Here is a 14,687-nt window from a genome sequence, read left to right as displayed (position 1 = left end):
TGCAAGAGTTTGATATGACGTTCATTGACGTACCTGAATCATAGTTATGTCCCGTTTAATTATGTTACCATAATTCGCATAACAGCATCCGCTGCCATACATTTCAAACGAAGCGGCTTTTTCGTCAGACGATGTAGCACATCAATGAATTTCACTGGTCAATTTCAATTCTTTTTACATAAGCACACCACAATGAGTGACCGCGATGGTGCAGTGAAGATCATGTATGCCAAAAAAGGTTCACTATTCCATCTTTGTTTATCAGTATTAACGATAGGGGTCAAATGAATTGTGTTACACTTCACATCTTGTAGCACTCTAAAAACCCAGTCTCACTATGGATGTATCGAAATAAAGTGTTGATGTAATGATTTCTGACACCGAATTCACCTGCTGTAGGATAATGGAGAAATGTTAAGACTCATCAGTCCGTGGTGAAACTTTTCACCATTAAAGTCCCTCGCAATTAATCCTGTTCTGGATTATTCACTTCACACTGGAAACAGCGATACGCAGCTTGAATCCTATAGTCTAAATGCAGCAGTACAAACGTCCGGTATTCCCACCCACAAAGTTTTGAAAAACTGTCCAAATAATCCTATCCGATGACTTGAAGACCACAGTGATCATAACAATGTGTGATGGTAAATAAATCCCCCAAACAAATAGTTTTGTAAGTCCTCGACATTGGTGATAACCTCATTAGTTTTACTGGACATACACTAGCTGAAGGCGCTCGATCTTGCATCCGAACCAGGTCACGAGCGAGTGCGCCGTGTTTTGCATCTCCTACAATCATTAGTGAGCTTAGACTAAACGCTTCCCGATATGCTGATAGCCTTTCAAATATATCTTCGAACCTCATCACTCCTGACTTCTGATTTGACTGGGTCGGTATACTTCGATTATTAAGGTATTGCAGGTAAAGGCACTGTCAAACTCCGAATACTTGTGGCCTCCCTGAATGTGTCAATAAGTAGTAATTATTTATCCTTAGCCCTACAAACCGGACTGATTAAATCTATTTAGTCACATGGCAACTAAAAACGCATCAGAGACACTTCAAACGCAGTTACCAGAATTTCTACATCTACATGCTCAAGGGTCTCAATAATCCGATGATGAATATCATCAGGTCTACTGAACATATCTTGTCTGAGATAATGAGGTATCCTTAGGAAGACCATGTGGTTAAGATTCAGATGGCCACTGTTTCAGTTGTTGTTAAGTCATTCAATACTATTCTTGAAACATTTAAGTAAAAATGTAGGTTTGTCAATATTACCACTTTTCATAGGATTCTACTGTGACTCAAGTGGGGAAATCCTGACACCTTTCCGAGTTCATATTTTCATGTATGGAAATGACCTTTTTGAAATACTTTCGAAGTCCATAACACATCGTTTTCCTGCAAGAATCTAGCCTTATTTGTCAACTCTTTCCATGCAGTCCTGGTCTGAACATAAGCGAATCAGAACTGTACAGCATCTGTAGAAATAAATGCCATTGCTTTTCCCTGCCTCAAAGACGTATCTTGACCCCTCTGGTTATTCTTGGAGAACAGTTATTAGGTCTATAAGGTGATAAGCATGGTAACCAAGTTAATTATGCCTTTAAACATAGACCAAGCCTCTTCAATTAATGGGCTAGCATCTACTATTCGGTCCACTGCTTCACCACACCACTGGATAGCCGATAATTTTGCTTTGCAAGTGTTTGAGCGAGGTCACAGTTGATCACAGACTATATTTCAAGCAGTAAACTTAAGTGATAAAACGGTATGATCGCTATTAAGTAACGTGAAATAATACAAAAACAGGAAATGTTATCGGTCATGTAAGGGCTTACTAAATTTTACAATAAAAACTTTTGGTTTGAACTGAAACGAAGCAACACATGCTCAATTACAGTCATTAGGGTCCTACTATTAGATGTATTTTTGGGAAATAGCTGGGCAAATTATCAGACACTTGTCACATCCACCTATCTACTTTTATTTTATAAGCGCCGTCTTCAGGAAGGCAAGTACGAAGTTCAGATATACTTTTTAACTCTCATACGTCAAATCAAAGAAGAATCAGACCTTGAAAATTTTATTAGAAAGTTGACATCGCTACCATAACTTGGAAATCCCGTTTTTTAAAGGTTAAGGCCTGGAGGATCACTAAGACATCCCCCCAGTAGTGGTTTTTATTGCTCTACTTAACACCCAATATCTTAATCACAAGCTACTATTAACCTTCCAACTTTGGTTTACAGTAGTGACAAAGTGATAGTCTCATGAGATCTACTTTAACTAAGCGTTTTTAGTCACTAAAATACATTAACGTTGCTTTGGTACTTCAAGATTGTGAGAGGAAAAATTACGAGTTGGAATATTATATGGATTTAACAAAGAGAACAGTTAAGTGTAGTCTTCTGTATCGTTGGATTTAAAGAGAACAGGAAACATACATTCTGAATCACGATTTGTGATCGCACGCTCTTTTATCAGTAAATTTCGCGGCCTTCAACCTGAAACCAATATGTTTTAATGTATTTTTCAGGAATATCGTATGTTTTCTAACTCAAAGTAATGCCCTTTCGAGTATTGTTTGTTACAGAAACGTGATAATGAACGTTTCAAATGTACAAGATTGCAACATGACCATATAACAGACTAGATGTCCCAATACGATTAGTATCAAAAATGGAATCAATCTTAGCTGGATATATATCGGGCTATTTATGATCTGTTTTGACTAGGTTAATGGCGTAATATGACGACAAGGTCAGTGCTTGGTGTGTCGTGTTTGAAAATGTCAGCAGATGGTGCTCTTCATGAATTCCTAGCAAGAGAAAAGGAAGAATTGCGCGGGCTAGAAGACGATTTAGATTTTACACCAAATGGTTTGTACTACACTCAAAAACACCATATTATTTAGGTGAGAATAATGCTGCTGAACACCTTCAAGTAAACGAGGAACCGGAGTGTGTAAAACTTTGGGCCATAAGTTTTAAGAAGCGGATAGAGGTCAAAGACGATGCTGAACGTAAAAGCATGTTCATGCTAGAAGAACAAGGACTCAAAGTGATTTTCAATGTGTAGTTTGACCGTACTCCTTTTTATATACGTAGTCGCTCATAACTATAAATCCTTCCTTCATTTTGGACAATTGTCTAATATGCAACCAGTACAAACTTTTTAAAAAAGACGGATGAGTCAGGGTTACGCCCCCAAATTAGTTTGCTTGGTTTCCGGCAAGTACTACCATTGTTTCTCCCAACTCTACACGAAAGTTTTGTGTGGTGAAATATGATGCTGCACGTCGATCTTAACAGATTTCTCCTCTGAAAAAACCTAACTTGATTGAAGATGTAATTAGGTCTCTCAATGTTTTGTAGTTATTTGTCCCACGTTCTTATAGGACTTTCACCATTTTATCCTGAGTGGCTTTCTGACTCACGTATGTATATCCGTGTTTCGATACTTTCAGTGCATACAGGGCCAATACACTTTGCTCCCAAGTTCATGTCAGTTAGAAACTAAAATAGTTATACCGTAAAGGTATTATACACTGAACTTTCAAACTATATTATTCAAAAGTAAAACCTATTTATATTTTAATAACGTGAAAAATTCTCCAGTTGTTTGATGCGACATTCAGAATACCAAAAGACATGTACGATAGGTAAACCCTTGAGCCACTTTACTGGGGAATATTCCTCACATGGCTTCGAGGTTTTCGACACAACCAGTCATTCCGAGCTTAAAATCATAGCAAGGAAACGGATAATCAATATAAACTTATACTTCTAGACTTATTCGATATCCCCAGTTGATTTCTTGATGTTAGAGATTATATTAGTTGTATACAATAGTAGTTTTAGACATATCGTTATTACTTAGTTTCAATAGTGCTGAAAACAAATTCCGTTTAATTAACAATCATATATTACGGACAAGTAATCTCACAAGTGCTGATTTGTGTGACTTGATACTGTATCCTTCGACTTTACTCACATAAAGAGTTTAGGAATTACCCAAAAGGATGCTACAACCCAAGACTAGATATAAGAATACTTCACTTCAAGTCCTCGTTATTCACGACACCGTGGCTGAATCTCAGCAAGACCAGGCATGTATAAAAAGTGAAAATAACAATGCTTGTAGACAAAGGAGAAAGGACAAACATGCTAATATACGTTGTAGAAGGTGTCTATCATGAAATTGATCGGGGGAAGCAAAGTTCCCTTCGATTTACTAGTCTAAACACCACAAACGTCTACCCATCAAATTACTGCGAGTTTATAATGTATAGGCGACCTTGAGAATGGCCGTCTACTTACTGCATTTAAGTGTGGAATCAGGATTTACAGTTGGGCGTTAGGGTCTTCATCGTCAGCTATGACGCCAACATGCCATTTGGCCTTTTGTTGAGTAAATTTCGCGTTATAATCCAAGACCTGTCATCTTAAATCTGGTTAGTTCGTCTAAAAATTATAATTCCCCAAATAACATTAGACCCATATTTTTGATGCTTTGTATATTTTGCACCTATAGGGCTACATATATGTGTATTTGTCTCTATGGTACACTGCTATCTTTCTTTCTTTAAAAAGGATTTGCATGAGTGGGCACTTCAGTACCGCGATTCTCTTGCGCGAGGACAAAAACTCAGCCGCGCTCATGACAAAGAACTTCAAAGTGCTCAACAAAAAGCTGCAGAAGCATCAGCCAGAATGTCACAGGTGGACGCTGGCCAAGCTGTTTTATGGGAAAAAGTTTGCCAGTTGTGTAATTTCGTCACTTCTGGTAACGAAGAAACAACAAACGTTCACACCGTCCCGATAAATACGAAGGATAATCAGCGAGACTTGAACAGGATGCGTGTGCTCCTTCTGCAGTTGAAGAAGAGTCCCCCCGCAATACAACCTAGAATTCGATCCCATTAATCTACAAGCTTACTTTTATTGAAGTGCAATATTATATTTAGAAACTGATCTCAAATATTTAGCTTCATGTGACTACCAAGTATACATTCCAATTGTTATATGACCATCTTTATCTGTGTTTACAAGTATATTCTTAATAAAACTGACTTCCGAATTTCAATCTTTACAACGAACTTCACCGTCTCAACTTCTGGTGGCAGCGTGGAAATTCTAACAAAAAAGCGGTGTTATATGAAGGAGCTCTGTACTCCCATTTTTAGGTTCGATTTGCTTAGTGCATTAGTATTTCGAAACGAACTAGTTACCTATTGATTCCAAGAATAACGTTTACGAAGTTTGTTTGAATACTTGAACCATGGATTAAGTTACCAGACCGCCAACGATACTTCTGTTATAACAAATAGTACTATTCAGCCTGTAGTAAGTAAAGTAGTTTCTAAATAGTACTTAGTAAATGGGTTTAATGTAATGCCGACCCACAGTTTGATTTAATGCGTGCTGCAGTAACAGTATGAACTTTTTGAAGGTGCTACTGTGTCAAACGTCATCTCAAAGGTGCAGCAGTGATCGTATGGCAAGACAGGAAACTCCATCCTCCGAAAAAATTCATCCGAGTCATGTGATGAAAATCGGTTAGTCTTCGCGCGTAATCGGGTGATACTCTTCCGATTCCGTTCACAAACACGTAAGTCTTAATATTTATCAGTAATTTATATTATTGGTAAAGTCGTTAAAAAGTGACAGGAATCAGTTTTGTGGTTTATTATTGACTGTATCTATAGTATCTTCCTTCTTAATTTCTCCACACTCCTCGTTTTCATCAGTTTTAACCTCTGGCTTAGTTTCTTCACCAATCTCCTCATCTATTACTTTTACAGGCTCTACAAAGCTTGGATTAGGTATAGACTTATTCACAGCCCAAACCTAGTTAAAAGTAAAAGAAATATGATTGAAGTTTTAGTAAAGGATTCTTACATAGATTATAAATCACTTATTGAAAACATTTCCGTTTTAAAAAATATGAAATGAATATTACTTACCTGAATAAGAGTTTCACTAAGCGGTATCATCTGTGGCAAGACTTCGCTAACATGCAAGTCTTGTAGCTCGAACCATTTTCCAGTACCACGATGTACTAAGTGGATACGATGCGTACCGGAGCCAGGAGTTGGGGGACCATCATGCACAATATTGGCTATCAAGTCGTAAGTAGTATGCCTATTCAAGGTTCAGAGAAAGACAATCAATGCTAAGAACCTAGATTTTTTATATTGGGCTTGAAAAACAAAATTATTACGTTCATACGAATAGATTTCCTAAATGAAGTTTAAATGGAGGTAAATATGGTTTATGCTACAAGTAGACAGTGATAAATTTATCGAATAATAAAGATCGAAAACGGAAGATGAGTGTCAGGAGTTTGTTGTTTTGATATGCATCCAAGATTGTTTTATCCTGAGACAAAACGTATCAAGACAATGGTGCTTATGAAGAAACCAATCTTAATGATATTTATGTGACTAAGGCTCAAAAACCAAACGGTTGTTGCTTTCCCTTACGTCACTATTCTAAAAACATGACAGGAACTATTACAACAAACTAAAGTTCCACGATTCAAATTGTAAAATGCCACTGGATTATACGTATATCATGTGCACAGATACCAACCATAAAGTTAAAGTGCTCCAAGTCTAGAAAATCAGTATAACTTTTAGTTTACTATCCCAATCCATATAGTCTTGTTAACATCTTTGCTCATTGAATTAATTGCAAACAAAGACTAGTTTTCAAGATCCTTTGACTTTGTACGAACAGTGTTTCTAACGAACCTGAAGTCAAAAGTCTCATTGTAACGATAGATACATGATAATCTGTTTAGCTTGATTTAAAGTACAACAACAAACATATGAGGTAAAAATCGACGGAACCTTTGAATTAAGCGTTGGCGATGATTGTCGAAGATGCGATAAGTAGTAGCAGTATAAACATACTTAAATTTAATGGAGAGTAATAAAAAACATTTTGTCTGGAATAGCTATCATTGAGAGTGGCGAGTTAATTGTAAGCTTGAGGATGTTTGAAATAGCCCTTACAACATTGAGTAAAATCAGTACACAGTTTTCTGAAGACGTTATACGCTTAAGTCATATTTGCTCAAATTTTGGCCAACATTCATATCGTCTTCTGAAAAGCTACAATCTACAGGTAATTAAAACAACAGAAATTTCATCACCACAGCAGTAAATATCCCCGTTTTAAATTCTACGTTTACATATGAAGCTCGGACTCTTGTTGATAATTGACCTACTACAGTTGATTGGTTTGTGAAAATACATTATATAGTCAAGTGATTAAAAAGTAACGTTAGGTAAAACAGTTAAGCCTACCGATGTTTAGCTCGAAATTCTGGGGCCAACAATTCACCGAAATCAATACTTCTAATGGGGAAGTTAACTATCGTTGGATTCTTCTCCAATGTAAAGATGTTTTTAACAAACCTCTTCATGTAAAGAATTAAGTAAGGAGGTAGTCGACGAAGCTCAAATCGACGCAACGTAGAATCACGATGAGTCTTGTATTCCTTTTCTGTAACTCCGTTAAATTTCGAAAGTAGTGTAGCTAATGAAACTTGTGGAATGATGTTTTCCTTAAATTCATCTAGATATAGTGGAGGTGGGGGTAAGTCACACGTAAGATAGAAGAAATTTATGTCTGATATTGAAGTCTGGAAAAGAAGAAATACTGACAGGATTATCGAGAATTGGATAATACTAAGATATTGTGATTTGAAAAATGGAAATTTCTCATAGTAAGGGGAAACTACCAGTAGCTTACATATAAAAAGACACATGGTACAACCGACTTGTCTCAGTTACTACTGGTATCTGGCATTTTATGTAAATTTTGTTGACAGCACATATGTTTGTTAGACAGCACTTTGGTCCCAGTCTTCAGAAAATCGTGGAAAAGTTGGTATGCTAAATATTCAAATGAGGGATCTTTTGTTGTCCGTTATGCACAAGATAGGTCATGGTCACGTTGATCACTAGCTCTTAAAAAGTGTACCAAGCTGTATTTCTGAAAGGAAGGCTTCTATTTCTGATCGCTAAATATCTGCAACCTTCTAATCGTTAGGAAACTTTTGAACTATTGCAACTCAAGTCTCTGGACAAATACATAACGTTTTTGTTGAAGTTTTGTTTTCTGAGATGAATGGTTTGGTCGCGAAGCCTTCGTTGTTCTTCTACACGACATCATCAGCACCAAAGTCAAGTGGGAGAGAACTGTTCGAATTTCTCCACATATGACCCACAGCTTGTTCTGTACGCCTCAATGTTGATTGGTTTTTGTTGTACCTCCCATTTATTTGATTCTTGGCCCTATATTTGTTCGTAATTTTCCTGATTGGTTGATAAATTGGGTTGATTTCAATGTTTGCTGATTGACCTGAGTGCTAAGCTTCTAAAAGTTCTCTGGTGTTTTCAGAATTCCCTCTATCAAAGATCTCAACATTTTCCCAGTCGAATGTATGTCCACATACATTGATATAAGTGGGGATATGTCATGGCGTTTGATCGCTAATTGATGTTCGTGCAGGCGAAGATGAAGGGGGGCGCCCACTTTGTCGGATAGACCTGTTAAATGGCTATGTAACAGTTATGAGTTGGTGAGATACGCTTAAAATACATATGTGTAATTAAATAATCAAGTTCTTAGAGAAAGTTCAGGATACTTCAAAGAAAAGATTATTCTATTTGCTTTAAAACGTGCAATGGGCGGCCAAAAGATGTAGCACAGATTGAGTCAACTAACCCTGAAATTATTACAATTCATGAAAACTAATGAACACGTTTTTGGCACCATACCTCAAAGGGATAAGCAACTAGATTTTCCAAAGTAGTTAAACCTCTATATCCCACCGCTTATTCTCAGTGTTTAACTTAATTAAACGATATTAGAAAAGAGGTGGTTAGGTAATTATGTTGCATCATAAGATTCGTCGGCTTTTCAGACAAGCATCGATTTTACACACAGGAGCAATACTCTTCAAATATTTTTATTCTAAACACATATTTGTGCAGAGAATTATGACATCATAGCAAGAGTAATTTTCCTTCATAATTTTTCGCCGAGATGTATAGCTTTCTTTTTTTTCATAGTAATTTCCCTATTGATAAACAGTGAAAGCCTTTCGTACAAGCAATATAACAAACGATCGTAAACTATTATTTATCTCTTTCGTCACTACTGCTCACAATCATCATGCAGACACTTCATCGATATGATATCTGTAATCGCTAACCACCCTATTGGACGTCAGCCAGAATTAGTAATTATGCCTGAAACCTTTCACACAGATCAGTCATTATGAAAAACAGTTATACCATATTTAAACAAATACAATACCATGTATTCAGGGCTGTCTGCCAGAGAAGCCTTTTCTTCATCCGTCATATTTACAGGCATGATTTTCCGACTGTACATTCTCATCTTTCCTCGTAAAGTTGATGAAACAATGCTTTTATAGGTTTTATTAACTGCGCCTCTGGGACAGGGAATTTTTTTAATCCTTAAAGCTTTATCTATTGCATTAACCAACCATGAAAGGAATTCAATGGCATCGCCTTGTTCAGTGATTTGGAAACGCTTTTTACTGCACAGCACAACTGCCTGTAGGAGAAATAAAAAACGAGATATATAATTTTAAACACATCCTAATTAAAACACAGTTGTATGAACTTGGTGTTTTCGTTTCTATGAACTTTGCGTTATACTTCAGGAACTCATTGAGTGCCTTCAACGCAATCGGTTGGTCACAAAACTTTGGTCGCTGAAAAATTCCCATTATATTAAAACATAATTTTATGTATCCTAATTACTGAACAGTTAAGATATTAAACCTGATAATGACTAGAACGTTATTAATACAAATAGGAAAACTGAGGACTTTATTATTTGGTTAATTGGCAGTACCATTTACGAATTATTAAAATAATAAGACAAAAGACAAGCCAAATGTAAAGTTCAAATACACACTAAGAGATAAATATTGCGTGAAAAAGTAACCACCCTTTTCAAGATACTCAAACCTGTGTAGGAAGAGGCATCGTTCGACCTATCGTTAACTATTAAATTCAGTAATTAAATTTTGTGCATTTCAAACAACTAATCATAGCTATAAATCCTAGATGTTCTCAAGATCCTAAGTCAAAATGCATAATTCCGAAAGTCATAACAGGACCAATACTTATTAGGTAATTTAATGATAAAGCTTAAGATTGTTAAAAATCATTAAAAAAGTAGTAGTTACGTTTACTCTGTGTACGGCTAAAAACCTGTTAGAATATGGATGACACCGAAGAATATCATCATTGCTAAGAAAATAAAGAACTATCTAAAAATCAGAAAACTGAAAGAGAGAAATAAGCTTACCTGTAAGAATTCATGAGGTGAAACGTGGGTTTTGAAGTTTCGAGGATTCCACAATTTTCGAATAAGTTCACTAAATCTTTGGACCAAAAGCATCATTTGATCTCCAGAGACAGAAGGTAGGTTCTCAAATTTTTTGATATCTAAGAAATAATTTCGCAATGGACTGATATGACTGAGCATTTGTAATATGACGTTGCAATAATCATTAGCCTGAACAGAAAATAGAGGGTTATCAGTACCAGGGATTTGGTTGATTTATTTACTTGATTTATTACTGCCATTGACAAATTAACCTACCTTGATATTATTGAGACCCACAACACCAGGATAATATGTAAGACCATTGTATGCTCTGACCATTTTCGAATAACTATCCAAAGCAAGTATTTCGGGAGTACTGAAAGTAGGGTTTAGTAGGTAGGTAATGTCTTCCAATGACCCATCTAAAATTTCATAATCATCGGGCAAGCAATAAAACCGTCGAGTTTCCAAATTCAGGAAGACGTGGTGGCTTTCACTAACACTGTGGGTATATGCATGAGTAGAATTTCCACGACCCTAAGATATAAAACATTTATGATAAGTATTTCCATTTATTACTGTGCGTTTTGAATTTAAGAAACGAAATGATTAGGTTAAATTTGATTGATTGCGAATCCCAGTGTGTTTAAATGCAATTCATCATGCGGAGCTGTTGGTTCAATTTACTTGAAGTGACGAATAAACTGTCATGCAGCTCCACCATAATAAAACAAAACACCGTAACTTATTAAACACGCAAACGTTCATACACTAGACTTTGAACCACACTTTTGTGTGAGGCTTAGTGATGATACCCAAATACCCAACGTAAAGTGGGCAGAGAGAGATTAGAATCGATTGATTGAACGCCAAGTGCCTTAACGACTACGCAAGCACCTAATATAACCCACTGACCAAGCACATGTAAATATAGCTGAGTCACAGTGTGAAGGCTAGTAATATCACCAAGGTATCACACGGTCAATATTAACTAACTAGATCGGTATTTCCAACACAACGATGGCAAAAAGTGTGAAAACGTATTGTTGAAATATAAGTTACATTGGACGGATGAAAATCTTGCTATCTTCAGTCAATACAATCACAGTTAAAGCTTACCGGAATGCTTCACTAAGTCTCTACGAACAACAAATCTGTAGAACACTGACACATTGTTAACTCAAATCTCTGTACAATTCAGGAATCCAAGTAAGGTAACAAATTCAGTTTATGCAAAATTGAAGTGGTTGCAAACAGTGATACAATAAAGTCAATAGACAATCTTGACATTGCCAGCCTGAACTCGGTAAGAAAAAACGGCATCAGTACAATAAGGAAATTTTTCGGAGTCAATATTAAGGTTTTCGAAGTTGTACGATATTTAGCAGGGTCAAAAGCTAGTTTATTTATCAAGAGCCAAGACGCCCAAGAGCTACCGAAGTTTTCACTTGCAAAACAAATAGTACACATTTGAGTTGTTGGCAGGAACCATATGCATTACTATTCATTATGAAGAAACTTGGAATAAAATTACCTGAAAGTACTTTCCACAGATTAGACAGGCGTAGACATTCAGGTGAGATAAAGAAACGGAACACAGCTTCTCAAAGTCAAAATCCAGCATGTTCCTCCTAATAGTATCCAGGTATGGGCATGATCGACTTCTGGTGTCTTCATTCTGATCATTGTAAACGGCTCCATTCCCAGTATACACTTGCTCTTCATCTGACTTATGAAAAATAAAGAATTAAACACTGATGTACCCCTTCACTACGCTTGATCCTTTTTGAGGATTTTTTACGGGTTTTTTCATGCTTCCTTTTGTGTCCAGAAACTGAAGAAACAGTGTGAGGTACAAACGACAGTGAAGACATCCCGGTAACGCATAGGTTGACGCTCCCACTTCAATGTTCAGTTACTTCGTTACGAGCTAATTTCAATTTCAGTTTGGAAAGGGCAGGAGGCTTGGTGGCTTTTGTTTGTCCTGGCAATGACGGTCTCTCGATTGATCCAACTTTCCACTGAAACAGTTGACGAAAGGAGACTCTACCACGTGCTGAGACAATGAATTCCACTAGTTGATGATTCGATGGGAAAGTCGATAGTCAGCTGACAAGTAATTTGTTCTGGGCTTGTGAACTTTTCTAGAGTATCCTCTTAAACTATCTGTTTTGGAAGACAAGAAAAATGAGGGCATATCTGGTGCAAATTTATCACTAATTAATTTGAAAACTGTAATCAAGTCACCTCTAGTTCTTCTATATAACAACAGGAATAGATTTAGCTTGGCCAGTCGATCATCATACGGGAGCTTCGCTATTCCGGGAATCAGCTTAGTCGCTGCTCTCTGAATCTTTTCCAAAGGCTTACTGTCTTTTTAGGCAGGGTCTAGCTGCTTGAATGCAGTACTCAAGTTTAGGACGTACGAATACTGTATACAAAGTCAAAAACGTTTTAGCGTCAACATGACTAAAGGCGCTACGTATTGAACAAACAGTTCTAAAACCCTTAGCGACTACTGTACGGCCGTGTGCAGTAGTCTTTAAGTCCTAGCTAACGATGACTCCTAAATCATTGTGCGTCTGAACAACAGGTGGCTCAGTGTTATTCATCGTGTATGTATCTGCACCTTGAAGACCAATAAGCATCACAGCACACTTGGAAGTATTTATCAGCAACTGTTAGGTTTGACACCATTCGGATAATTTCTCCACGTCATGTTGGAGTCCTAAGCTATCACCCTTACTTCGTATCGCTCTCCATATCTTAACATCGTCAGAATATAGCAAGACCGATGATGATAAGAGACGAGGAAGGTCATTTACATACAAGAGGAATAACACTGGCCTCAAAGCTGTACCCTGAGGCAATCCGCTAAGAACAGTTTCTCAGCTAAACAACTTGGAGTTCACTCGTACTATTTGTTGGCGCCCAACTAGGAAGCTTTTTATCCACATCAATAGACTGCCTTCAACCCCGACATTTCTAAACTTACATAACAGCCAGTTGTGCACAACTTCACCAAAAGCTCTACAGAAGTTAATGCAGGCTACGTCTACAGGTAACTTTCAGTCCTTAAGAGAGCATTAGCTTTCACGAGCGACTTATAAGTTATCGAGACAAAAATAACCTAATCTAAAACCATGCTGCTTTTCCGAAAGGATCCGATTTTCATCGAGATACTTAAAAAGCTCCTTCTGAATAACCTTTTCTAAAATTTTAACAATAACACACCAGTTAGGCAAACGGGTCGGTAATTCTCAGGTTTATGTTTCGTACTTGTTTTGTAGACAGGAGTTACTATGGCGTTCTTACAGTTTTTTGGTAAATGATCCTAGGTTACGGACAGGTTAAAGCATATACTTGAAGTTAGCCAATTCCTTTAGTAACCTAGGATACAGTTCATCGGGCCCCGTGGATTTGCCTATGTCAAGCTTATTTAGCAGACCAAAGACATTGAGTTCTTTAATGGCCATGCTGTCCAGTGTGTGGGGGATGTATATAGACTGACGGGCAGATTTACCTTAGATTATCTAAGATTACCTCAGAAATAAGCTGCATACTTCTGGTTCATAAGTTCCCGTATTTGAAATGAAAGGACTAGTCTTTGATTGCATAAATTTGCAACTTCTGACTTTTCAAGAATTTGAGGGCTTTGTTAATAATTACAGGAGGGATTGAAGAATAAAACTTTATGTAGTATTCTTCACTAAATTAAGAATAATAGAATTTTTCAGTCTCTTTTAAATAAGCTAGCGAATTTTCCTCCGTCGCTCTTAATGTGAATATTCCACTTTTTTTGGACATGTGTCTTTCTAAAACAGTACATACGGTTGTTTACATAAATATCTTTTATGTAGGCTAGTACCTACACTTTGTTACAAATATAGAGAGATTACATTCCTAGAAATAAGACATGGTAATTGATAAATGCACGCATGGAGAGCGTATCATAAAAGGGTTCGTCCTTCATCCAGCCAAAATCATTACACTCATATATTTCTCTAGATTTCTCCTCCGTTATTTATAAACACTGAAGGCTTGTGTTCATACCCATCCAGACCTTATGAGTAAAATTACCACAAAATCTTAGTCTTCTAACTGTTGTCAGTCTAATAGAGTGTGAATATTAGTCACTGAACCGAAATTATCCAAAGTGTACGGCGAAGAGTGGACGATTCTTCGAAGGGAACAAGGCAATTGACAATTTCAACTATTTTAAATTTATCTAATAAATCTGAAGGGTTCGTGAAGACGATCTAGTTTATTACGGGCCATTATATGTGAAATTTTGGATC

The 14,687-nt window shown here is 36.8% G+C and overlaps 2 protein-coding genes across 4 annotated transcripts; one reads left to right on the top strand and one right to left on the bottom strand.

Annotated features, from left to right (window-relative positions):
- Positions 1 to 2,500: 2,500 nt before the first annotated feature.
- On the top strand, positions 2,501 to 4,935 carry MS3_00003683 (uncharacterized protein; the record flags this gene model as incomplete). The annotated part of the gene is made up of 3 exons (XM_012943405.3): positions 2,501 to 2,889; positions 2,925 to 3,070; positions 4,603 to 4,935. Exons 1-3 carry the CDS (start codon positions 2,760 to 2,762, stop codon positions 4,933 to 4,935), a joined length of 609 nt encoding a protein of 202 aa, XP_012798859.2. The 5' UTR covers positions 2,501 to 2,759.
- A 692-nt stretch (positions 4,936 to 5,627) lies between these two features.
- Positions 5,628 to 12,412, bottom strand: USP39_1 (U4/U6.U5 tri-snRNP-associated protein 2). 3 transcript variants are annotated; one of them, XM_051211543.1, is made up of 8 exons: positions 12,153 to 12,412; positions 11,924 to 12,118; positions 10,666 to 10,926; positions 10,369 to 10,578; positions 9,343 to 9,606; positions 7,323 to 7,660; positions 5,976 to 6,153; positions 5,628 to 5,859 (listed from the first exon to the last, which is right to left on the bottom strand). In XM_051211543.1, the coding sequence occupies exons 1-8, from the start codon at positions 12,261 to 12,263 to the stop codon at positions 5,683 to 5,685; spliced, it is 1,734 nt and encodes a 577-aa protein (XP_051071610.1). In that variant the 5' UTR covers positions 12,264 to 12,412; the 3' UTR covers positions 5,628 to 5,682. The 3 variants fall into 3 exon arrangements, with proteins under 3 accessions (XP_051071610.1, XP_051071612.1, XP_051071611.1); XM_051211545.1 differs by having other exon boundaries at positions 11,924 to 12,114; positions 12,153 to 12,295; XM_051211544.1 differs by having other exon boundaries at positions 7,323 to 9,606; positions 11,924 to 12,114; positions 12,153 to 12,298.
- Between the last annotated feature and the right edge of the window lie 2,275 nt (positions 12,413 to 14,687).

This window comes from Schistosoma haematobium, chromosome ZW (assembly GCF_000699445.3).
Source record: "Schistosoma haematobium chromosome ZW, whole genome shotgun sequence".
Classification (NCBI taxonomy): domain Eukaryota; kingdom Metazoa; phylum Platyhelminthes; class Trematoda; order Strigeidida; family Schistosomatidae; genus Schistosoma; species Schistosoma haematobium.
This window is presented reverse-complemented; position numbering and strand designations above follow the sequence as displayed.